Source organism: Eutrigla gurnardus, assembly GCF_963514095.1.
Source record: "Eutrigla gurnardus genome assembly, chromosome: 24".
Classification (NCBI taxonomy): domain Eukaryota; kingdom Metazoa; phylum Chordata; class Actinopteri; order Perciformes; family Triglidae; genus Eutrigla; species Eutrigla gurnardus.
The window spans coordinates 5115594-5138914 of NC_139935.1; the positions used below are offsets into that span (position 1 = coordinate 5115594).

Consider the following 23321-nt stretch of genomic DNA (forward strand, 5'->3'; position numbering starts at 1 on the left):
GGTTAACATAACTACGGTACCCTGTCAAATCACGTATCACCGCTTAAAACTCGACAAACTGAACCATAAAGCGTACTTTTGGGAAAATACACTGTTTTTTAATTTATTTTATTTTATTAGTTGTTATAGACCACCATCATAATCAATAATTTGTATATTAATTGTAATCCATAATCCATACAAAAATAATATTCTAATATTCCACACAGTTAAACACGTAGAGCTTTTATGTGCGTGTAGAAATACGTAACATCCGGTTTTGTTCCGGGTAATTTTGACCAACTTGACGCCAGCTAGTTTACTTCTGGCTTCGTGGCTCATTGAATGCAGCTAACGTTTATTTAGTCGATAACGTAGATCTGCAGACGGGTGGCCAACAACATGTCGTGTCTGTTAGCTTCCGTTTTAGCCGTAGTGCTACTCAGCTCCGAGGCTTCTGGGAAACGTGTAACGGGACTTTTGAAGAGCGAAGCGGCGAGACAGCAGAGCGGCCAGTTCATCACGAAATTCATGTACCAAGGTAACGTCACTGATGTCATGATGCTAACGTGTTTCAGCAGGGACCAGCTAGCTGACATCCTCTATATGTTTTTACGTGACGTCACGTGACAGTGTTCAGTTACTGTTTTTTTTTATTATTTTTGCTTGTATTTGCAAACCGATGGGTGTCACCATCACTTTATCTGATAATATCTGCAATGAGGGATGATGAATGTCGCTTTTAATCATTTTATTTTGAAGCATTGAGGGTGTCTTTCTTCCAGCAGTAAGACCTGCATGTTGCAAACCAGCCTGATGAACCACTCTAACAGCCCCAAATGTCTCTCCCTGCCCCCCTTTCTGTAGGTGATAATGGTCTGTTGGTGTGCAGGCTGGACAACGCCGCCCTGGCTGCAGAGAAGGACTCCAGACTGCTGCTGTACCAGGACATGGACTCCAACCTGGACAACCTCAGCTGCTCCGAGAGGCTCGCTAAAGCTCAGTTCACCAGTAAGTACTTGCACGGAGAGCCGATCTGTGATTTGATGCACACACTCACACACATTGTGTTTGTCCTCCTGCTTCAGTTTCTCTCCGAGAGGAAGAACACAACCAGACGATCCCTCGCCAGTCCTCCCCTACAACCTGGCAGGCCCTGTACGCTGACCGATACACATGTCAGGTATGTAATCCTTTACAAACACCGACGTGGACATTCAAGCTGAGTTATACGTCAGTGTTGTAACTTCTCTCTTTGTGTTCCTCTGCAGGAAAGCGCAGAGATTCCCTCTCACGCTGATCTCGGTTTCACCGTCTTGCTGTTCAATGCCGACTCGGCCGGGAACCCGCTGGAGCACTTCAGCGCAGAGGAGGCAGGTCAGGCGTCCCCGAATGCTCCCATCGCTACAGCTGATAGACTGACATCAGGGCCTTTTTTTGTTTTTCAATTATTAATAGATCAAAATCCCGAGTCCTGACCCTCTTTTTCCGCAAATATGCTTTTGAGGGCTGTATCAACCTATTTTCGTGATCTACATCCGTGTGTGCTTTCAACAAAAAGACGTTAAATATTTATAAGGTAGAAAGTGCATAATGGTTTGTCACATGCAATGTCTTTTTTCAGGATGTAGTGATTCATCCTGAGATATCTGCATCATTCATGCGGGACAAAATGTTTCCCCTTCACTCGCTTCCTTCTCTCCCAGGTCTCCATAGTTTTTACTTCCTGCTGCTGCTGGCCTACTTCATCGCCTGCTGCATCTACGTCCAGCTGCTGTACCAGGCTCTGAGGAAAGGAGGCCCCATGCACACTGTCCTCAAAGTGCTGACCACGGCGCTGGCGCTGCAAGGCTGCTCCGCCCTCTGCAGCTACATCCACCTGGCCAGGTAGAATATGACAAACCTGCCGGGAATCTAATTTCTGTTATGTATTTAACTGATGTGCTCTGGCCTTGTGTTCTGCAGGTATTCCAGAGATGGAACTGGTATTCCTCTGATGGGCAGCCTGGCCGAGTGTATGTTCCTCCTTCTTGAAGATCTCCTCTATCCATAAGCTTCGTATTCGTCTTCTTATTTAAGATACATTCATTGTCTTCCCACTTCCTTGTTCCCTGTGCAGTCTGGGATATGGTGTCCCAGGTGTCCATGCTGTACATGCTGCTGAGTCTGTGTGTCGGCTGGACTCTGAGCCGAGGCAGGAAGGCTCAGTCCAGACCGCTGCAGTGGGAACAGTCTCGTGCTTCGACGGCGGTCGCCATTGGTGGAGTCGTCGTGCAGGTATGCAGGATCACACGGAAACGCTATGAATCGTCAGAAACCTTCAGGAGTCCCCGAGGAGCAGGCATTGAGAGTGAAACTGTCCTTTTCAGGGAGCGCTGCTGCTGTGGGAGCAGTACTCCGAATCAGAGAATCATCACAGCTACCACGCCCAGCTGAGTCTGGCAGGTCTCCTCCTCATGGCTCTGAGAGTGAGCCTGGCCCTCCTGCTGGCCTCCGTCCTCTACCAGATCATCTCCACCGAGAGGAGCACCCTGAAGAGAGACTTCTACCTCTGCTTCGCTAAGGTGAAATACCATAATGTGCCCTCCAGACACGGATCCAGGTCCTCCTCGGATGCTCATGTGGTCTTCCTTGTGGTCTCTGCAGGGCTGCTTCCTGTGGTTCCTCTGTCATCCCGTCCTCTACCTCCTGTCGGCCGTCTTCAACGACCACCAGAGGGAGAAGGTTCGAGCACGCACACAAACCGCATTCAAAGCACACCTTCTTTTTACCCTTTTCAAATCATGAAAATATGATTTATACAATCTTTTATTGCAGAAAAAAGACATATTGAGACATTTTTAAGTAAATTAGAGCTGCAAACACAGAGGAGTTGAAAATCACACGTTAAATATTTTATTGTGCATGTTTCCTCGTCTCTCTCTGTAGATGGTGACGATCGGCGTCATCCTCTGCCAGTCCATCGCCATGGTGATCCTCTACCAGCTTTTCCTGTCTCGCTCCCTCTACTGGGAGGTCTCCTCTCTCTCCTCTGTGTCTCTGCCGCTCACCATGTCCAGGACGAACCACAGGGGGCGCTACTGAGCAACATCCGCTCTCGTGCTTCTGGGTGAGGGAGAACACGCCACGACACCCCGAGGCTTCACCTCCCTTCACCTCCCACGGTGTCGCCGGAGGGAGACCTCCTGAGCATGGAGACAGGAAGTGACGTAATCCTGCAGGGACGGCTCTCTAATGGCCACTAGTAAGAAAGCAGGGAACTATAGCACGGGTCACAAGATGACCAGAGGGAGATATTTACAGCAACACTCTACCTCCATCATCGACATTGCTGAGCGGGAGGAGATTTTACATCTGCAACTGGAGAAAACTCGTGATGGAAACGAAGGTTTTTAAACCTCAAGGACAAAAAGATCACAGTGATCAGAGAGGTTTGTTGTGATCAAGGAAACTTAGTGCTCATGGCTTTGATAATCACTATAAATATAAAGGAAAAATACAAAAGCACAGGGAAGCGTTGCACCGCTGCTCAGCTGTGATGTTAGATTTAGGGACGCATGTAGTGTTACTGGGTCTCAGTATGTGGACAAGTAAAGGAGCGCTCAACTAAATAAAACGTTTACTTTTGTCTTTGCACATTCAAGGTGAGCCAATAGATCAGTGTGTGCTCCCTGTACGTCACACATAGTTTAAGTTATTTCTTTACTCGACGTCTGAGCTCACGTTAGAACCTTTTGGAATCGTATGTAGCTGGAGAGACGCCGTTTTTTTGCCTTTTCATTTTTCCACCCGCTGCACTTTGAGCTGGATCACACCACGCGACTCAATGATATTCCCAATTCCACACTTGACAATCTCAACAGGACTTATACATATTTCATATGGTGGGAAATAAACTTCCACTGGACAAGCTGATGGCTGGCATGAAGACATATTTATCCAGTGTGTATTTATTTTGTGATGTGAATGCTGATGCATTAAAGCAGTAAATGTACTGTGTGTACATGGTATGCTACTGTATGTTTCATCCCGTGGTGGAAGTCTTATTCTTATAAGAAAACATTTGAGGCCTAAACATTTACTCCTCAGATTGCTTGATATGTTACAGTGTAAGTTAATTTAAAAACCCAAAAAACAAGTGTCCAATCATTCCTCTTTTTTAAATGCAGTTTCGCACTCCTGTTTCCATATATTAAATGTATTTATTTTCTTTACAACCCAGCCTGTGGAAATATGGGACCTGTGATCATTACAACTGTAATAAACTGTGATGAAATAAATCTTACTGTAACCTGTTTTGACTAAATGGTTTCATTATTAGGTTGTAAACACATACACTGCCTACTTAAAGGGACTTAGGTAGGGAGATAAGAAAGATAGATTTGCACAAGGCGACATTTACATTTACATTTAGAGCATTTTAGCAGACGCTTTTGTCCAAAGCGACTTACAATAAGTACATTTGTCAAAAGAAAGAAACCACAACATATCATTGCCGATAAAGTAAGAGCTAAAAAATGAGACTTGTAACATACTTACATAACATTCATCGTCATTATGGTGTTAGGGAAAGCAATAATATACTCAATTTAAAGCAAAACGAAACTTCGTCACGAACAGGATTCGAACCTGTGCGGGGAAACCCCATTGGATTTCGAGTCCAACGCCTTAACCTCTCGGCCACCGTGACTACGCATGCTCACTGCTATTACGTCACAATTTAAAGGTTCATAAAATATATGTCTAAAGGACCGTGGAAATGTATACCGTAGATATGAATACTATTAATGTGTTATTGTTACGACTGTAAAGAAAAAAATCTAATTGAGCCAGGGACCCATCAAAGCATCCCCAAAAAAACTTTTTAAAACCCTAGAACCTTCTAGTAGGAGCTCGTGCGTACCAAACAAGAGTAATGATGCATTCAAGTTTAATGGGAATAATTAAAATTACGATATAGCATAATTAGTTAAGAAACATTGAAAACAATATTTGGATTTCAATTTTTTTATTTCACGACATCTTTGAAATTTGAACCTTGATTCGTATTTATAACCGCCAAAAACACAAAATCAACAACTACTATTATTTTAGTCCACGCGTTTGTGAATGCAGCAAAGTTTACGTCACAACGAAAACTGCATTTCGATTGGCTCGTTACTACAAGCCCCGCCTGTTCCGTTTACTGGTTTTCTCGGTGACTCCGCAGTGAACAAAAAAAAACGTCAACACTTCAGCCGTCAAAATGATCAACTGGAAGGTAAATATACTCGAATATAATCTGTTATAGATACCTCATGTCTTTTTTTTGTTTGTTTCGCATTTGGTGAGATAGCTTCGGTTGTTTAACTGTCACTAGCATAATGCTAAAGTTGCCACAAGCGAACGAGTTTTGCGAGTCTCGCGCGATCTGCCACAAACTTCACATTCGAGCTATCTACAAAATACGTGTAAGTTACAGTTAAACGGTGTGTTTGACTGTCTTTCTGTTTATCTGCTCCTCCGTTTGTCTCCGTTGTGTGAGCAGCCGTGAATTAATGGCTAAAGGGGACACGTTAGCTTGAGGTCAGCACTAATGAGAGAATAATAGGTCAAGCTTTTATGTATGTCGAATTAAAGAGTGTACTGCAGTGATGACGAACATGCCTTCAATTTCATCATGCGATATTTAAAACTGTCAATTTTCTTGAATCAAGTTTGGGCAACGGAATATTTGCATGGGACCTGGTGCAACAGAAACTAGCCCAGAACGCACATGGGGTTTGCAGCTGCCTCTCTCCTTCACACACCGCCTGCCCTGTAGCTAAATTAACTTCCACCTCCCCTGTGGACAGCTGAGGCCTCTGGTGGATTAAGAGGGGAGGGGGGGACCTCTCATGTGTCCTATTGCGTAGTCACAACGTTTAGTACGTCATCTAGCAGCAGATTAAATGCAAAACCTCTCCCTCTCCAGGCTTTGGACAACGTCCCCATCCTCCTGTACATCCTCGCCCTGAAGACACTCCTGCTGTGTTTAGCGTTCGCCGGGGTGAAGATCTACCAGAGCAAGAAAGTGGAGGAGGCCCTGAGGAAGGAGCAGGCTGAGAAGAGGAGGCTCGCCCAGCAGATCCAGGATCTCATAGACAACAAGAAGGAGGACTGAGCAGAGGGGTGAAGCTGCTGTACACACAGGTACAATACCTGTTAAATCCTAAAAGGAATCACACAAACTTCTGTACATCCCAAAAATTAATGAAGCTAGTCTGAGTCATTTCAACAGCACCAATCCTCCTCCAGTAGTTTCTTCTGTCTTATTTATTGAACCACAGTGATCTATTTTGTTTAATGGCTTAAAAAACAGTTAACCCTTAGTTTTTAGTTGTTGTTTTTTTGTTAAATATGAGGTGACGGTTATTGATTGTGATCCATCTCAATAAATGTCCTTCTCTCCTCCCCAGGGAAACATGTTACTGATTCGAAGAACAAGCCACTTTCTCCCACACATGAGCCAGATGTCTGACTGTTGGCAACAGAAGGACATTCCTGTGCTTCAGGAAGTTGTTTGCAGTTCTGAACCAGGTTTTTTATCAAATTAGATGACCGCAGAAATCAAGTGATCTCAATGAAGATTGACATGAGGGACTTTTTTGGTCATTTCCCAAACATCCACTCCATTCTGGGCCTCGTCCTCTGCCTTGTTTATACTTGCATCCATCCCAACACTTGAATAAGCTTCACTTTGTACTCTACAATAGTGGTTGGATCAATGCTTGTCACATCTGCATATTTTTAAGATTACAGCATGATATTTATTCTGGAGTATTCCTTGTAAATTGTGAACCAGCTTTGTGCCAAACGTTTGTAATTATATTAAATAGTTTGTTACATGCTAAAATGTTGTTCTGCCTTCATTTCCCAGAACTCCTTTCACTGATATGTTCACTAAAAAATGAAAACAGTTCTTTTCACACAATTCTGCTTTGGCAATGTTTGTGCAAAGCTTTTTTTTTAATGATCAAAATACTAATCATCGTCTAACAAGTTATATACAGAACATCCACTAGATGGTGCTGTTGTCCAATAAATACAACTACAGACAACTGAAAAGAAACCCTACCAACTGTGACAAATAAAAGAATAACGTGAAACAGTATTGATAGCGCTAGAAACATTGCAAAACAAAATAATAATATAACACCATAAAGTGCTTGGGATGACAAAAATAAATCTATTTACATGGGTGTGAATAATACAGACATGAAATATTACATTCAAATTCATTCAATATACTTATTTTGTCCTGTTTGACTGTCAAATTGTATTTATTTATGTATGCATTTATGTATAGATTTCTTAATTAATTTTAACATTAATGTATACCTTTATGTATTATTATATTAAATTTTTATATTTACATTAATTTGTATATTTATGTATTGATAATTAATAATAGTTAAGATTTTACACATAAAATAGTTATCAGTATATAAAATATTGTTACTTCTTTCTTTCTTTCTTTCTTTCTTTCTTTCTTTTAACAGTTTTTTTTCAAACCCGAATAGTTTCCTGAGAGCTCCGCTAACGTCGCGCGACTTCGACGGGAGGCTGTGAGGTGACGTCATCATTGCGCGTCTCCGTTCGCCGCAGCATGTGAAGTAAAACATGGGGAGGCAGTTCTGACATTTAACTGCTGATTTATTTACATTCACGTGAGACCGAATGCGACGTTATTGAAGGAACGTGTATCTTTTAGACTCTGAACGTAGTTAGACAACATTACGGAAGCCTGAAGGCAGGTTAGCTGGCTTTACTCGCGGGCTTTAAGACTACTTTTCGGGTGTTTTGCTAGTTTTTTAGCACGCTAACAGAATGGATAACAACGCGATCGAGCTCCACGGAGATGAGGAAATCATTGAAGTCATCGACCTCAACGACATGGAGCCTGATCCCGGTGGGTTGGAAGCGTTTTACAACACTTTTGGTGACGTTTTCCTGAAGTGTGACGCAACAGCCACGTACTTACTGACAGAACTTTAGGAGCGTAGCACCTTTTTATCTGCACCACTTTCTTTACTGTCATTAATGCTGTTGTATAGTTTCTGTTTTTTGCAGCTCCTGTTGTTTATTCCCTGATACCGTCTCTACTTATCTTATTAACTTCCTCCCTCTCTCACTTAAGATGATCTGGCTGATGATTTGGAGGACATTGACTTTGACGACCCTGGAAACGCAGATGACGAAGGCTGGGAGACGGAGGACGAGATGGAGGCAGAGCAAGATGACAGCGAGCTCACCTTCTCCAAACACACTGGTAGCAGTTTGCCTTGGTTATTTTTGTGTATGCTTATTATCAGGCAGATTCGGTCGATTTTAATCCCCATTCCTCCGTCCAGGCTCTGTGTTTTGTGTGAGTCTGGACCCTGCAACAAACAGCATGGCTGTGACCGGCGGGGAGGATGACAAGGCCTTCGTTTGGAGGGTGAGCGACGGAGAAGTCCTGTTGGAGTGCACAGGTGAGCGGCTGCCTTCCAAGCATGTAGCTAAATCCTTTTTTGATTACATTTTTTATAGTGGAGATTAAAGAAGCCTTTTGTCTCACAGGCCACAAAGACTCTGTGACGTGCGCCGTGTTCAGCCACGACTCCTCCATGGTGGCTACAGGTGACATGAGCGGCATGATTAAAGTGTGGAAGGTAGACACCAAAGAGGAGGTCTGGTCCTTCGAAGTGGGAGATCTGGAGGTAAGGAGCTTCAGAAAGAGCTTCCAAAAATAGGCTTCGGCATCAGCCTGAACTCGGAACTGTTTAGTTTGTGCATCTGTAAGCACTTGTGTGAAGTCGTTAGTTGAAGGAATTTATGAGGACATAAGAGGGAATGACCACAAGAATTTGTGGTCTTGTGGAGGAAATGAAGGATCAGACGTTCACCCCTCCCTCCACCGCGACTGCTGAGTTGCCCACGATAACAGTATAAAACTGCAGTGGGAGTTGGTGGAAAATAATCATAGTATAGTTAATTTGTGGTTGTCTGTTGGCTTCCTCCTCAAGTGGTTGGAGTGGCATCCCTGCGCTCCGGTGCTGCTGGCGGGAACAGACGACGGCAACATGTGGATGTGGAAGATCCCTTCTGGAGACTGTAAAACCTTCCAGAGTTCTGCATGCCAGGCCACCAGCGGCAAAGTCCTCCCCGATGGTGAGAGAGGGGGGGAACCAGACCACAAAGGCACTCTCGGAAAAAATTTATTTGGTGTAAAAATGTCAAATGTTCTCCAGGTAAACGAGCGGTGGCGGGTTACGAGGATGGAACGGTGCGCGTGTGGGATTTGAAGCAGGGAAATGCCATCCACACCATTAAAGGTAAGCATTTACATTTTAGGCTCCGATGAGAAGATTTAGATTTTCAAAATAAGAGCATGTTGGAGGAAGGAAGTGATTCTCTGGGTCATTCTGGCGTTTACTGTGATGCTGAGAGTTTTAAATTATGTTTCTGTTTGATGGAACTAAACAAAGAAGATGGATGGATTTTAAAGAGGTTTTGTCTCGTGCAACAGGTCAGGATGGACACCAGGGGGCGCTAACCTGCCTGACCTGCAACAAGGACGGCTCTCTGGTGCTGACGGGTTCAGTGGACGGTTATGCCAAACTCATCAACACCGTCACAGGCAAGGTGGGTGTCAGAACGGCGTGGTGAAAGGCGTATGTGCAGTAATAAAGCATGGTGGTAACTCAGAAACCTTCTACTGTTGCTGTTTCACACTAAGTAAGGCTGAGTTGCTTTTTGTTTTTACTACCCCTCAACTTCCAATCTCTGTTGTTTTTGTGTAAAGGTGGTCGGGGTGTTCTCAGCGGAGGGAGTAGGCAAAGCCAAAGGGTCAAAGGTCGAGGGAGACTCCAACTCTGTTGAGTCCGTGGGATTCTGCAACGTGTGAGTTTCTGTGGATGTCAGGACCCTAGCGAATGTTTAGTTAAACTCTGAGGGGGCAGCCCTCGTACTCAGGAGGGCTCTTTCGTCCAGAGAGAACCGAGCGTGTCGTTTCCCCGCTCTGCTACGGGGTCTTGAACGTATCGTCTGTCTTTATTCCCTTCCAGCCTGCCTCTGGTAGCGGTGGCGTACCTGGATGGGACTCTGGCCATATACGACCAGCCTTCGCAGGCCATGAGGCACCGGTGCCAGCATGAGGTAACAAGAAGTTTGTCTGGAATCACCTAAACAGTGTTTTTAGAGTTCGAACTGACACCTTAAAATTGTCCTCCAGTCCGGCATCGTTCACCTGCAGTGGGAGGAGTCTTCTTCTGTGGTGTCCACCTGCTGCTTAGACGGAGTGCTGCGCCTATGGGACGCCCGTTCTGGGAACATAGTGTCCGAGTACCGCGGCCACATGGCGGAGATCCTCAACTTCACCATCAACAGGTACGACTCCGCTTATTGATATATTTATAGAGGTATTCGTTGTCCATTGTTATCGCTAAATAATGCTAATGTCTGTTTTTGTCTTTGTTGATGTGTCCTTCAGGGAAGCGTCTCTCGCAGTAACCGCTTCAGGAGACAACCAGGCGAAAGTCTTCTGTCTGCAAAGACCTGATCGGTAAAAGAGAGCAAGGAAGAAAAAAAAGGAGAGGAAATATTCCATGATCAGACTTTTTGTTCTCTAATACTTGGAATCATGTTTCCTCTTCTCCTTTTGGGATTTTTTAAGTCTAACCTGACCTCCTTTAGTAGGATCGTAGCTTCCAAAAAGTCGTTGGTCTCGTCTGCACGGGAGTTTAAAATCAGATTTTTTTAAAAAACCAACTGTTTCTTATTACTTGTACGCTCTTGGTCAACAATCTGAGACACTAAACAGAGGAAAAGAGTGATACATTACAGTGTTCTTTGCCTTTGACATCCCTTTTAATGTTCTGTCCATGAATGTTTTGGACAGAAAGCACAAAGACCGAAAATAGGACATTTCCTTGGCTCCCAATTCCGCTTTGTTCCATAATAGGAGTGTTTGAGGGTCTTAGATTCTCCCACGATGCTGTGTGTGTGGGCGTGTTGATGCAAACTCAAGTGTAAATACAAAATAATAAATGATATACTTTCTTCTTGGTCACCATGACAGTTCACTGATCATAATCTGATTAGATGGTTTATTCTGGCGTGCGTCATCTTTTAGATAAAAACAAAAAGCAGTGAGTTGGTACTTGAGGACTTGCTGAGAATCTGTTTCGTCTGTTTTAGCGGATATGAGTAAAGGGAGTTAGTCAGCCCGGAGACGAGAGCAACCTTAGGAAAGTTTCCCACTGACATATTGTAGGGAATTTTAAATCTGAAAGGCATGACCTCTATTTAAAAATACCCAAATACCCTGCCTTTTAATACCAAATTAAAATCATTACTCCTGTTGATTACCATTTATCTTCCTGTCGTTACTTTCTTTTGGTCAGTTGGATTGATTTGGTCATCCTTGAGACTCGACCTAGAAAACATGTACATGATTTCAAAATAAAATGCTATTAGACGTACAAACTACGCTTGAGATGTTGTGTGTATAATTAACCTGAGAGTACGGAGCCCCAAAAAACTGCCATTGTATGAATTATTAAATATGCCTGAGTCAGTGATTTGATTGGTTACCCAAACTCTGAGAAACACCAGACTGCATGTAAAGAAAACCCCTTGTTATCCAGTCTAATGTGATCCTGTTCACGGTTTCATACGGTGGCACCAGTGGGGGAAAACAACACCTGTGAAGTGTGGCGTTCACTGGCAGCAGGATATTTTCCTCATCTGTCACGGCAAGCGTGTTTGGCCTCAAAGGTCAGCCTCCGTGAAGACAAAGGCTCGGAGTGGCCGAAGGCATTATCACCTCTAGACCTCGCCGGGGGCCAAAGCCCGATCTATTAAATTGCGGCTCATATTGTCTGACAGCAGATGCAGAACAAATGTGTTGAGCCGGGAGAGAGCGACAAGTGCTGGTGCCAAAGTAAACATGATGGAGGCACATGAGGACAGTGACAAACCCATTAAAATACACCTGTTTCACAAAAAGCACACAGATCGTGTGATGGTTGATTTAAAATATTGCCCTGGTTTAGAGAACTTTGATAATCCTAGCCAAGCTCCATTGATGACCTCGCATCAAATGTTTCCACTGTGCATAAAAATATGAAGATTAGATCACGGATGTTCTTGGAAAGCCGAGAAGCTCCGTCTTCCCCTTCTGTGACGTGGAGATGTTGTGGTTTCGTGTCCAGCCTGTCCGTCCTGCGTAGTGTCTCTGCAGACGCTCGGGAACGTTCCTGTTTGAAAACCCCATTATCTGACCAGACCTCATCCATCTCCAGGCAGGTCTGCTGCAGACTATCAGCGGAGGAGTCGCCTGTATTTGACTAACAAAACGTCCATCCAGCGCCGTGTTTAACTACCAGACGTGTATGACGGCTGTTATGAATTCAGACCAACACACAGTATATACACTGTATATATATATATATATATATATATATATATATATATTAGCTATATATTAGCCACTGTAAATAACAAATTAATCAAAACATTTTTTTTTATTTCTCAGTATTTATTCATTTAGTTCTCAATCTTTGAGCACATTAATACTATTTTACCTGATGCTGAGAATATTTAAATAAAGATAATTCAAGATACTGATCCCTGAAATAAAATCAGAAGGAAAAGAATAGATAAGAGACACTCCCATTGCTTGTAAATGCGAGAAATCTAAACGTTTGGATGTATTTTTCAAGTTTTTAATTGATGATCGTAAATATCTGTTGCAGAAGCGTCTGGGGGGGGGGCCGTCGTGGAGGGTGTGAAACCAAATCACAGGCTTGCTGATGTTACTCAGGAATGTGCTTATCATACCGTGATAACAGCTGTGCATTCTCCTTCCATTCATGGACGTGCACTGCAGTCCTGCCAGGGGTGAACTAAAGCTGCATGGGGCTGATGGAGTAGGTGAAGGGTTGGTGGAGGCTGCTGCCTCATCCTCAGTGTGACCAGCGACCTCCTCCTCCTCCTCCTCCGTCAGTGATCACTTCCCCTTTAAAGTATCTGAGAGCAGCAGCCTCGCCTGCTCCGTCTCCCTTGTGGTTTGTGGTGAGGTCGCTGTGGCCGACTTGGCTGAATGGATTTGGTTCCAGGACAAAGACGATGGTCGTGTAGCGTCTTCTTCTTGTGGATGTGACATGAACGGGCTCAACGTTATCAGGAGAGTGATAAGAAACTGTTATTTATTTGTTTTCTCTTTGCCGAAGGACACATGACCGGACTCCTCATCATAAAAAGGTAAAAAGCTTGTTAAAAATGGCTTTAAAACACATTTCGGGTTTTTTTTTTTTTTTTTTTAAGTAACAGAAAAAACTAAACTGGAAACATGAAATTAATTTAATTTAATTTAAGCATTAATTTAAGTGAATCCAATTTGTTTCCGTGCGCTCACCTTTTTAAGGTGGAAATACTGATGTCTCCATATAATATATATGATTATCATATATAATGTTTGCTATTGCACATATAAATGGTTGTCGCACAGCTGCTAACAATATAACCGGATATAATAAAGTGTAATCGTAAAGCACAGACATATAAAACTTCGTGTAATATCAGGTGTTCTGTATTTCTTCTTTGACCATAAACAGACTTGTTTTCCAGCCGGTCAGACTTGTTGAATGACGTTTAACAGATACAAAGCGGGGTGTAACTCCAGATGCCCAGCTGATGAATTATTGAATTGCCTTCCATGAACGCATGCTCTTATCTCAGCTGTAGGGATGTGTGTGAAAGTGAGTAGAAATGGAAATATGCTCCCTTTAGTTCTACAAGAGTTTCTCTTTCTTGATCCCTTGAGAACTGACTGTTAAACTGTGTGATGGTAGCTTTCACTGACTTTATCTTCTTGAATATCTGAAGCCGGCCTCCTCTCCGTTTTGGTTTGATATCCATCTCCAATAATCCACTCCGCTCCCCCGTCTGCTACGTCTGCTATTAAATCTCATTCATCATCTCTGCTCAATTGCATTTCCTCTGCAGGTCTGTTTACGTCTATGACGATAATGATGAATTTAATGTACGAAATCTCAAGGTGCTTCACATTCAGGGTTACCAACGCTGAACGTCTCTTTCCCTGCAGGGTGGCGGTATCCTGACGGGATAGAAGGAAGTCGCTTTCACCCGTGATGGACTGCAACGACTCCCACGCCCTGCTCTCCGGGGAGCAGCTCATCTACGCCATCACCATCCCGCTGTCCACCTCCATCATCTTGGCCAATCTTGTCATCATCCTGGGCATCGCCTGGAACCGCCAGCTCCACAACACGCCCAACTACTTCTTCCTCAGCCTGCTGGTGGCCGACCTGTGCACGGGCGTGGCGCTGCCCTTCATACCCATGATGGGTCTGAACCGGGAGTTGAGTTTGAGCTCCTGCCTGGTGGTTCACATCTTCCCAAACTTCCTGTTCCTGGCGTTCCTCTTCAACCTGGTGATGGTCCACTACGAGCGCTACATCTGCATCGTCGACCCTTTGCGTTACAATAACTTGTGGATGCATCGCAGCTTCCCTCTGGCGTTGCTGGCGGTTTGGGCGCCACCACTCCTCTACGCGGCCTTGCCGGCTTTCGGGTGGAATAACTGGACGGCGCCGGATTGGAGCGGCTGTTGTGCAAGTAGCCAAAATACGACGCTTCTTTCAAACTGTTCAACGAACAAAACCATGTGCTGCTCGTACCGGCGAGTGTTCCCCAACGCGTTTATCTACCTGGAGGTGTACGGCCTCGTCTTACCCGCCATCCTCACCATCGCCGGCATGACCGGCCGCGTCCTGTGGATCACCCGAGGCCAGCTGAAGGACATTTGTCGCCTCCACCGCTCGGTGGAGCGTGGGAACCAGGCCTCGGACCGCGAGCAGAGGCTGAACCTGCGGTACACCCGCTGCGTGGTGGCGGTGTCGCTGACCTTCCTCGCCTGCTGGGTGCCCTACCTCATCTACATGCACGTCTGCATCGCCTTCCTGCTCAGCGACACCAGGCGGAGCTCCACCACTCACATCGTGCTGTCGTGCACCGGCATCGGAAGCATGGCGGTGGTGCCGCTGGTGCTCGGCCTCGCCAACAGGCAGTACACGGAGCCGGCGTACAAGCTGCTGCAGAAACTCAGAGACAGATGGAGGCGGAGGACGCGGGGATCAGAGGAGGTGGCAGTCTGAGGAAATACTCAAGAAAGAGGAATCTGTAAGGAAGGAGGTTGCCCAAAGTTTATTGATCAAAGAGGAAATGTTGCATAACGCATTTGCATTGATTTTCTCACAATCTTTTCATCTGAAATGTTTGGTTCTTCGCCATAAAATACGTCCGTTTCCTCTTGAATTTTGAAGACTTTTCATGTCGTTAATAAAAAAGGCGGTTGCTAACAAGCAGCTTTAGCGTTAGCTTATAATGTGGCGGTCATTTGGGTTGGATGTTTACTCCTTCTTCGCTCACTCCTGTTTATCTACATACTGGTATGCAGGCTAAAGACGGGAGAAGGATGCATCTGCAGGCTCTAATTCATCAGAGCTTCAGCAAGAACATGCAGGAAAGAAGACACGAGGTGGAAACCATCCGATGCCTCCAAATACCTGCGTCCGTAGACGAAAGGTTTTTTTATCTCGTTGTAAAGATCCACCCAAAGGAAATGAGACTTTTATGTGAGTCTTGATTAAACACAGAATGTATGCGACGCCTTTTTTGTTTCCTTCCAATCAAAGTGTGGGTTTTGAATGTGCACGTACAGGACGTGGGTGGAAAAAGAGACTTTAATCCAATTAAAGAGCACACAAAGGTCTGAACTGTTTGCGGGACATTAAGAGAGATGGGACGTCGTGACGGGGTCAGGGTACATCGTCGGCGTGGCGTGTTTTCCACATCGGAATATTGTGTACGTGAGATGGAGGAGGGGAAAAACTGTGTCAATGCCTTCTTTAAGTGACAATACCCTTTGTGTGTTCATGCAGATGTATTGCTCATGTCACTTTGATTATTTATTGTACTCCCTTGCCACCCAAACTGTAACCTTTAATGCTTTCTGATTTCCATGACATCATTTTTGAGATATTGGAGTTTTTTTCCCCATGTCCATGTCCAGCTCCGCTTTATGTGACCTCTTGTGACCTCTGTGAATAGTGAATAAGACATGAAACAGAAACATGTGCCTGTATTTTATTGTTCACTTCACTGAGAAACCTTTACGCCGTTACAATAGATGGGTTTGCCAGAAAGTTGGAGGGGAAAAAACACACCGACGGTACCAGGAACACAAGTCTGTGCAAAGGCAAACAAAGATAAGGAAGTCTTTTTTTAAAAACACTGCTCGACATAAACAGCATGTCTCAGACTTCACGGATTCTAGGAAAAAAACTGCCAAGAAGTGGTTGTGAGGCCAGAAAGCACACAAACCGTTTGCATTTAAAGGGTTTAACTGGATATATATACTGGAATGCTGCAGACAGAGCTGGTCAGTCTTCAGTGTAATGGGAGCTTTCCGACACGACTCTGCCTGCGTCCACCTGCACCCGGATCAGCAGGCGTTTCTTGGAGGCGGGGTACGGCGCCGGGGCGACGGCGGGCTGCGGGGCTCGTGGCTTCTCTGGCATGTGAACGTCTGCGTGGAAGTAAGGACTTGGATCGGTTGGTTTGTTTTTAGAAATCTGAGAAAAGAGGTTTTTGACACAAAACATGAATCACAGGGTTTGTTTTTGTGACCCTGTTAATAGGATTATATTACATTTAATTTGTGTTCCTCTCAGTTTCCTACATTTCCCAGAATTCTTTTCAGCAACATGGAAGATTTTAGACAGTGGCTTTAGGATAAAAGTGGGCGTGCTTCTCACCTCCATTACGCATTAAGTGGTTCATTCTTCACCGAGATGGAGTAGAGAGAGAGAGAGAGTCGTTATTGCACGCAGTGATGCATTGTGGTACATTTGCTAACGGCATGATCTCACGTACCTCTGCTCCTCGCCCTCCAGCAGCTTGCGGTAGGTGGCGATCTCGATGTCCAGGGCCAGCTTGAGGTTCATCAGCTCTTGGCGTTCGCGGATCTGTCCCGCCAAGTCCTGCTTGGCCCGCCTCAGGGCCTCCTCCAGCTGGGCAATGTTCTCCTGGGACCTCTCCAGGCTGCTGTCGCCCTCGGTCCTCACGTCCCCGATGTCCTTCTTCAGGGACTCTTCCTAGCATCAAAAGCAGAGTGAAAGAGAAAATCAGAGGCGGCCGACACCTGACATCTGGGAGGGTTCATCTGTGTGATCACAACCGTTCTTGTGAGAGCCTCCAGGTCCCCGTTGAGTCTCTTGATGTGGCGCACCAGGTCTGAGATGTCCCTCCTTAATTCCCGCACATCCTGCTCACACTGCCCTGCATTTAAGACCATGGCATCCATCTAAGGGGAGGAGGATGTAACATTTCACCATCACTTTCACTTTTTCTTTAACTTTTAATCTTCCTTTTCCTCACCTTTTTCTGGTTCCACTGCTCGGCTTCCTCTCTGGAGCGGGCGGCAATGTTGGCGTACTGATTCTTGACACCCTCGATGATCTTGTCCATGTCCAGAGAGCGGTTGGCGTTTTCACGTAAGACCACCGTCTCGTTTTGGACCTGGGACTCCAGCTCCTTGATCTCCTGCAGGGGGGAAGACAACGGCACTACGGGGTTAAATTCACTTCCTGAGTGTAGCTTAAAAAATAAAATATGAAATAAATCCCATCATCACCTCATCGTAGCCGGCCCTGAGGAAGTCCAGTTTCCCCATCAGGTCCTCCAGCTCCAGAGCCAGTTTCACTGCCTCCAAGTGACCATCATCTACATCCTGTTACACACATTAAACACATGCATAAGTAAAACATCATATATTTGAGGTTAAATCTGCACAATATATGCAATACAATAGCAAATTTGTTTTAAATTGTCTGTATAGTTAAATAAATAAGCAGACAATACCTTTTTCTTGATGATAAAGTCATTCTCCCGTTCAGATTTCTTTAGAAACTCATCCTCATACCTGAAACCAGTAGAAAATAGAGGGTAAAAATAGGATAAGTGCCAATAATAATGTAATTTTATTAAACCTTGTTGAGCCACTGGCCTCTTCTTGGTGTCCTCCACCTCATCCTGGTTCTTGAGCAGCTCAGCATGCAGTTTTTTTTGGTCATGGAGCAAGTTCTCGATCTGCTGCTCCATCTCGTCCTCCAGCTGCTTCACCATGTCGCCAATCTTCCCCTCGTAGTCCTCCTTCTCCTTGAGGATCTTCAGCTTCGTGTCGAGCTTTTTGTTCTCGTCCTCCAGATGTTTCACCTGAGACGGAGACCATGTTCGTGTGTACATACATTGCAATGAAGTGAATGCTGATGAGGCACGCTTTAATAGGAGGAAAAGCATAGTCCCATAATACCATGTGACGGTGCAGAGTAAATCTGAGAAATATGTCTAAATATATACCATGCCAAGTTTTACATATTATTATATAGTGTGTTTTTGCGTACTCTAAATATGTACGTGAAGCCCCACCTGCTGGCAAAAAGGAAAATATGTTGGTTTAGTAGTTTTAAAATGCTGTTTTAATTGGAACTTCCGGAGAAAGGACTATCAGGTGCGGCAAAACAACAGTGCGCATGCCCAGAACTTGATTGTTGCCCAGCTGCAATGTGATTGGCTGTCTACCGTCGAGCCGTTAGTTTCAAAGTAAAGCGTCGTTATTTGTCTACAAGACAGATTTGACAGTCTGTCTTTTGTGGAAAAACTTTATATTAAACACCACCAACCACGAGATATTGTTAGAAACCAAACCGCCGGTAAAAAATAGTGAGGTGGCGTAGTTCTCCGGGGTTAAATGCTAACTGCTAGCTAGACTAGCGACACCAGACTGACCTACAACGGAGTTTCAACAATGTCGAGCATCTTTCTGAGAGGATGACCAAACATTAAGGCAGCAAAGCAACCACAGGAGGAGGTATGTGCCAACTCGGAGTATCACCTGTGTTAACCTGTGGGACGTGAAATAGCGTAAATGTAAAAGTGTCTGGTTTTTGCATGCGTGTAAGGTTATTGTTGCCCATCCAATTATTTATTTCACTGCATTGTTTTCATCCAATTTACTCAAAAAACGGCTGTACATTGAGGTTATATTGATTTTAGGTTATGTTGACAGACTCAGTTATCAATGTGTCCACAAGGTGGCGTCCTACATTCACCTCCAACATGTGAAGCTTGCTAAAGAGACACTTTCCATGACCTCCGGCACTAAATTCATGACAGCAGACAGATGCTGGTATAACTCATGCTTCCGGATTGGAGACGGGTTTAAATATAATATCCTAATATTAAACAAATAGAAAATATATCCTCCACACAGGTTTATTCATACTTTGAACTTTAAAAAAAATCTAAACAAAGGAAAATAATAAATGTACATGTTTTCCGATATTTTTTTTATTATTATTTCAATATAAATAAACTATAATTATAATGTTGCAACTAAAAAAAATATATAAAAATGTAATTTACACACCTTGTCAATCAACCTGACGAACTTGTCGTTGAGTCCCACCATGTCGTCCTTCTCCCTGGATTTGCCCGACGGGTCGATCTTGTTGTTGTTCGGGTAGCTTCTGGCCGGTCCCATCCCGGGGGAGTAGGACTGGCTGCTGTAGTCTCTTGGTTTGGACATATTGCGGTTGTCAGCGAGATGCAGGTGAACAGGTGAGCGGTGAAGGTCGTACCTGCAGCCCTCCTGATCACCTGCTTTTAAGGTGGACAAGAACCACCCATCACCTCCCCAAAACTCCCCATGCGTCCAATCAAGAGGGGACAAGTGCAACATTCCAGTGAGAAAAATCAAAATCAACATGAAATCCTTGAATATTTAGTGTGAACCAGTTTACCCAGGTGTGGTGCTGGACACCAGGAGCCAATGGTGTAGCTGTGGGCGGATTCATGCGTAAAAAACAGATATAAAAACCTACCTGTCTCCATCACATCCTCCAAGTGCACTTTGCAGTCTGAAACGCTCTCTGTCGTCGTCCGCTCACTCTCATCCAGCAGCAACCATGCCGTCAAACACCGCCGCCAGCATGTTCGGTGGAGCCGGGGGAAGGGGCTCCAGGGTGTCCGTGGCGAGCCTGGAGGGGCTGCGTAATGTGCTGCGTAACGAGACGGAGAGGGACTCCGCTCCCGCCGCTCGCGCAACACCTGCCGCTCCCGCCGCGCCCGCCGCCCCTGCCGCCCCCGCTGACGACAAGCAGACGCTGCGGGGTCTGAACGACCGACTGTCCGGCTACCTGGGCCGGGTGAGACAGCTGGAGAATGAAAACAGCGATCTGGAGAGACAGATCGATGATATTTTGGCCAAGAGGAAATCACCTGAGGGGCGTGCCTGGGATGAGGTCGAGAAGCCCCTGGATGATCGCAAGGAGCAGGTTGGTCATCAATTTCATTCGTACTTTATTTCTCAGGAGACAAAATATGAGATTAAATAACTTAAGGTCTTTTCCAGTTTTACATCCATGCACCTGCTCATGAAATATCAGAAATGAATTACTTATTTAAAGCAACATTTTCCTTTACATTTTATCCAAATCTCTCCCTTAGATCAAAGACATCACCATGGACAACGCCAAGCTGCTGCTCCAGATTGACAACACCAGACTGGCTACTGATGACTTCAAGAACAAGTGAGTCCCACTAAGAGTCCGTAAACTTTTATTTATTTTCATGTTGCACACTGGTTCATCAATGGGTTCCTCCCTTTGTGCAGGCTGGATGATGAGACGAGGGCACGCAAGGAATTAGACAAAGACCTGGAGGACCTGAAGAAGACCATCGAGGATACCAACCTGAACCGCGTTCACATGCAGCAGGAGATCGATCTGGTGAAGGAGGAGCTCGCTCGCCTCGAGCAGGAACACAAAGAGGTGAGAGAAACTTCAAGATCAAAACACAAAGTTGCATTCATTGTGTGAAATCTGAGGCAAACCTGTAACCGTGGCTCATTTAGGAAGTGGATGTTCTGCGCGAGAAGATCAAGGACTCTGAGGTGAAGGTGGAGATTCAGTCTCAGAACTCCAACCTGGCTGAGGTTGTCTACAAGATCCGCATCCAGTACGACAACCTAGCCAAGAAGAACCTGAAGGACACCGAGGACTGGTACCAGAGCAAGGTACGCTACCGGACATTGTTTTCTTCTTCCTTCTCTCCACTGTTCATGTCACCATTTCCATCTCATCTTTTGCCCTCCAGTTTGACAGCATCAAGGTGGAGGAGGCCCAAAACAACAAGGACTTGGACTCTGGAAAGTCCGAGCTCCAGGAACTGCTCAAACAGAGACAATATCTGGAAATTAAGATCCAGGGTTTACGCACCAAGGTAACCTCAAACGAGCCCAACCAGATCCCAAATTACGATAAAGTGATTGTGGATTTGAATAGCGAGCTTTTTTTGACACGCAAGTTTCATGTTGTTGCATAGTTTACACTGCAGCTTTTTTCTAAAACTCAATAAAATAACACAAACACGGGATGTCAGACCAAAGTGGTAATATTAAAACCACCTGGGGGTGAAAATCTCCCTGTCCTTTTCACAAGCATTCCTGACTGCCCTGTCATTACCCCATGAGTTTGCTCCTTTAAGCTAGGCAAACTCTTTATCTGTCTCCCTGCCACCTGGATATGCTTCTTGCACAACTAAACAATCTGTGAACAAACATCAAGGCTCCCGGGTGAATTATTGTCTCCTTGGTCAAATATCCACAAAAACAAAAGATATTCCATGTCTTTCAGTGCCACAATCTGGAGGAGGCCCTGAAGAGCACCAAAGTAGAGTACGGGCAGCGTCTGGGCCCCCTCAACCAGGCGATACTGGACCTGGAGGCGGAGCTGAAGGGAGTGAGGGCGCAGGTGGAGCGCCACGTGGAAAGCAACAAGAATCTGCTGTGCGTGAAGATGAAGCTGGAGGCGGAGATGGATAACTACCAGCAGCTGCTGCACGGCATCACCGGCGATGCTGAATGGTGAGGACGGTGTCGGCTCAGAAACGATGGTTGTACGCTCTAATCCGTACAGCTCACCTCATGTAGCTTCAAAGAAATACTTTCATATTTTGGGAAATGGTAATGGATGTACGGCATATTTCCCAAAATGTAGGACTGGTTCTTTTCCAGGTTTAAACACACACAAGCATGATGTACTCGTTTCCCACTCGTTAGCCTTATCCTCCTCTTCCCCGACAGCTTGGAGTTTTCTTTAGAAGAGGCGCTCGACGGCGGTAAGTTCTGGTGGTAGCAATATGGTTGATGACAGCCCTCACTGAATAGTGGTGTGATTTAATGTGGATGGAATGGCCATATTGTTTACACTTTATTCTTGGAAGCTAACCCTCACGTATTTCTTGAAGGAGTAGTTTCTGGAAACACTGTTAAATCGGGTCGTGTCATTAAACTTTGCACATTGCATTCGACTGTTTGTCACCCTGAAACTGCATGCAATCACACGTGATTCTAACACCACACTGGAATCATAAATGTAATGATAAATGTAATTTCTTTGTTCTTAACTCTCTAGTAGAATCCCACGCATATTAAAGGACACATTTATATCTTATTGTTTTCAGATAAGCAGCCTGATGAGAAGGCGCCCAAGCAGCAGGAAGAAGTGGAAGAAGAAGCCGTAGTGAAGCAAGAAGAAGCCCCCTCTAATGAATCCACTCCCCCCGAAGCCCCTGGAGCAGATGAACCGCCTCAAGTGGTGGAAGGAGACCTCATGAAGGACGGGGAGGTTGCTGTCGACAATGCAGGAGCTCCACTCACACCAAGTAAAAAGAAGAAACCCAAGACCAAACGGAAGAAGAGTTCATCCTCTTCTTCCTCCTCCTCCTCCTCCTCCTCTTCTTCCTCCTCTTCTGAGGATGAAGCTGAAAAGAATGAGGGTGAACAGGCCAAAGCCTGATCTTAAAATATGTTTCTGTCTCTCTGCCAAGTATCATATCAAACAAGTTTTTCTTCTGTTGCTGCCAAACCTGTAAAGCTGCTTTTGAGGTTGTTGGAAATAAATACATTTGAATTTGAAATTCACACAGCATCGTTTCATTTGATGGCACTGTTTTTTTTATTATTTTGTATACTCCGTGAGTCTCAGGCAAGGAGAAATAAATAAGGGCTAAATGTAAATCCAATCCATGTGTAGTTTATAGTATAGTATAGTTGGCGTTGCGTGAGTCCTTGTGTCGCTGGAGGATGCTCACCGACGTCAAAGATAGGCTCCCCTCCCTGTTTTTTCCTACAGCCACGTGTTCGGGTGATTTCCCCCCAACGTTAGCGATAGCTTAGAAATATATAGTGATAA

General features: G+C 44.9%; 5 protein-coding genes across 6 annotated transcripts; 4 read left to right on the top strand and 1 right to left on the bottom strand.

Moving 5' to 3' along the window:
- The first annotated feature begins 288 nt into the window (after positions 1–288).
- Positions 289–4274, top strand: gpr180 (G protein-coupled receptor 180). The gene is made up of 10 exons (XM_084003909.1): positions 289–520; positions 847–990; positions 1068–1162; positions 1251–1356; positions 1686–1866; positions 1945–1994; positions 2099–2256; positions 2349–2543; positions 2626–2703; positions 2908–4274. Exons 1-10 carry the CDS (start codon positions 382–384, stop codon positions 3061–3063), a joined length of 1302 nt encoding a protein of 433 aa, XP_083860035.1. The 5' UTR covers positions 289–381; the 3' UTR covers positions 3064–4274.
- A 3322-nt stretch (positions 4275–7596) lies between these two features.
- aamp (angio-associated, migratory cell protein) lies at positions 7597–11466 on the top strand. The gene is made up of 11 exons (XM_084004228.1): positions 7597–7909; positions 8138–8269; positions 8352–8471; positions 8560–8699; positions 9006–9150; positions 9231–9314; positions 9509–9624; positions 9785–9882; positions 10047–10137; positions 10214–10368; positions 10472–11466. The coding sequence occupies exons 1-11, from the start codon at positions 7828–7830 to the stop codon at positions 10545–10547; spliced, it is 1239 nt and encodes a 412-aa protein (XP_083860354.1). The 5' UTR covers positions 7597–7827; the 3' UTR covers positions 10548–11466.
- A 1639-nt stretch (positions 11467–13105) lies between these two features.
- Positions 13106–15161, top strand: LOC311009829 (G-protein coupled bile acid receptor 1-like; the record flags this gene model as incomplete). Its single annotated transcript, XM_084004241.1, has 2 exons — positions 13106–13245; positions 14090–15161. The coding sequence occupies exon 2, from the start codon at positions 14136–14138 to the stop codon at positions 15159–15161; it is 1026 nt and encodes a 341-aa protein (XP_083860367.1). The 5' UTR covers positions 13106–13245; positions 14090–14135.
- Positions 15162–16137: 976 nt separating this feature from the next.
- LOC311010210 (keratin, type II cytoskeletal 8-like) lies at positions 16138–19717 on the bottom strand. Of its 2 annotated transcripts, none has more exons than XM_084004818.1 (9): positions 19496–19717; positions 18074–18282; positions 17929–17989; positions 17702–17797; positions 17446–17610; positions 17246–17371; positions 16942–17162; positions 16824–16849; positions 16138–16594 (listed from the first exon to the last, which is right to left on the bottom strand). In XM_084004818.1, exons 1-9 carry the CDS (start codon positions 19652–19654, stop codon positions 16449–16451), a joined length of 1209 nt encoding a protein of 402 aa, XP_083860944.1. In that variant the 5' UTR covers positions 19655–19717; the 3' UTR covers positions 16138–16448. The 2 variants fall into 2 exon arrangements, with proteins under 2 accessions (XP_083860944.1, XP_083860945.1); XM_084004819.1 differs by having other exon boundaries at positions 16454–16640; positions 19496–19716.
- Positions 19718–19955: 238 nt separating this feature from the next.
- On the top strand, positions 19956–23050 carry LOC311010209 (keratin, type I cytoskeletal 18-like). Its single transcript, XM_084004817.1, has 8 exons — positions 19956–20402; positions 20575–20657; positions 20741–20897; positions 20981–21142; positions 21223–21348; positions 21762–21991; positions 22211–22245; positions 22591–23050. Exons 1-8 carry the CDS (start codon positions 20034–20036, stop codon positions 22923–22925), a joined length of 1497 nt encoding a protein of 498 aa, XP_083860943.1. The 5' UTR covers positions 19956–20033; the 3' UTR covers positions 22926–23050.
- Positions 23051–23321: the final 271 nt, after the last annotated feature.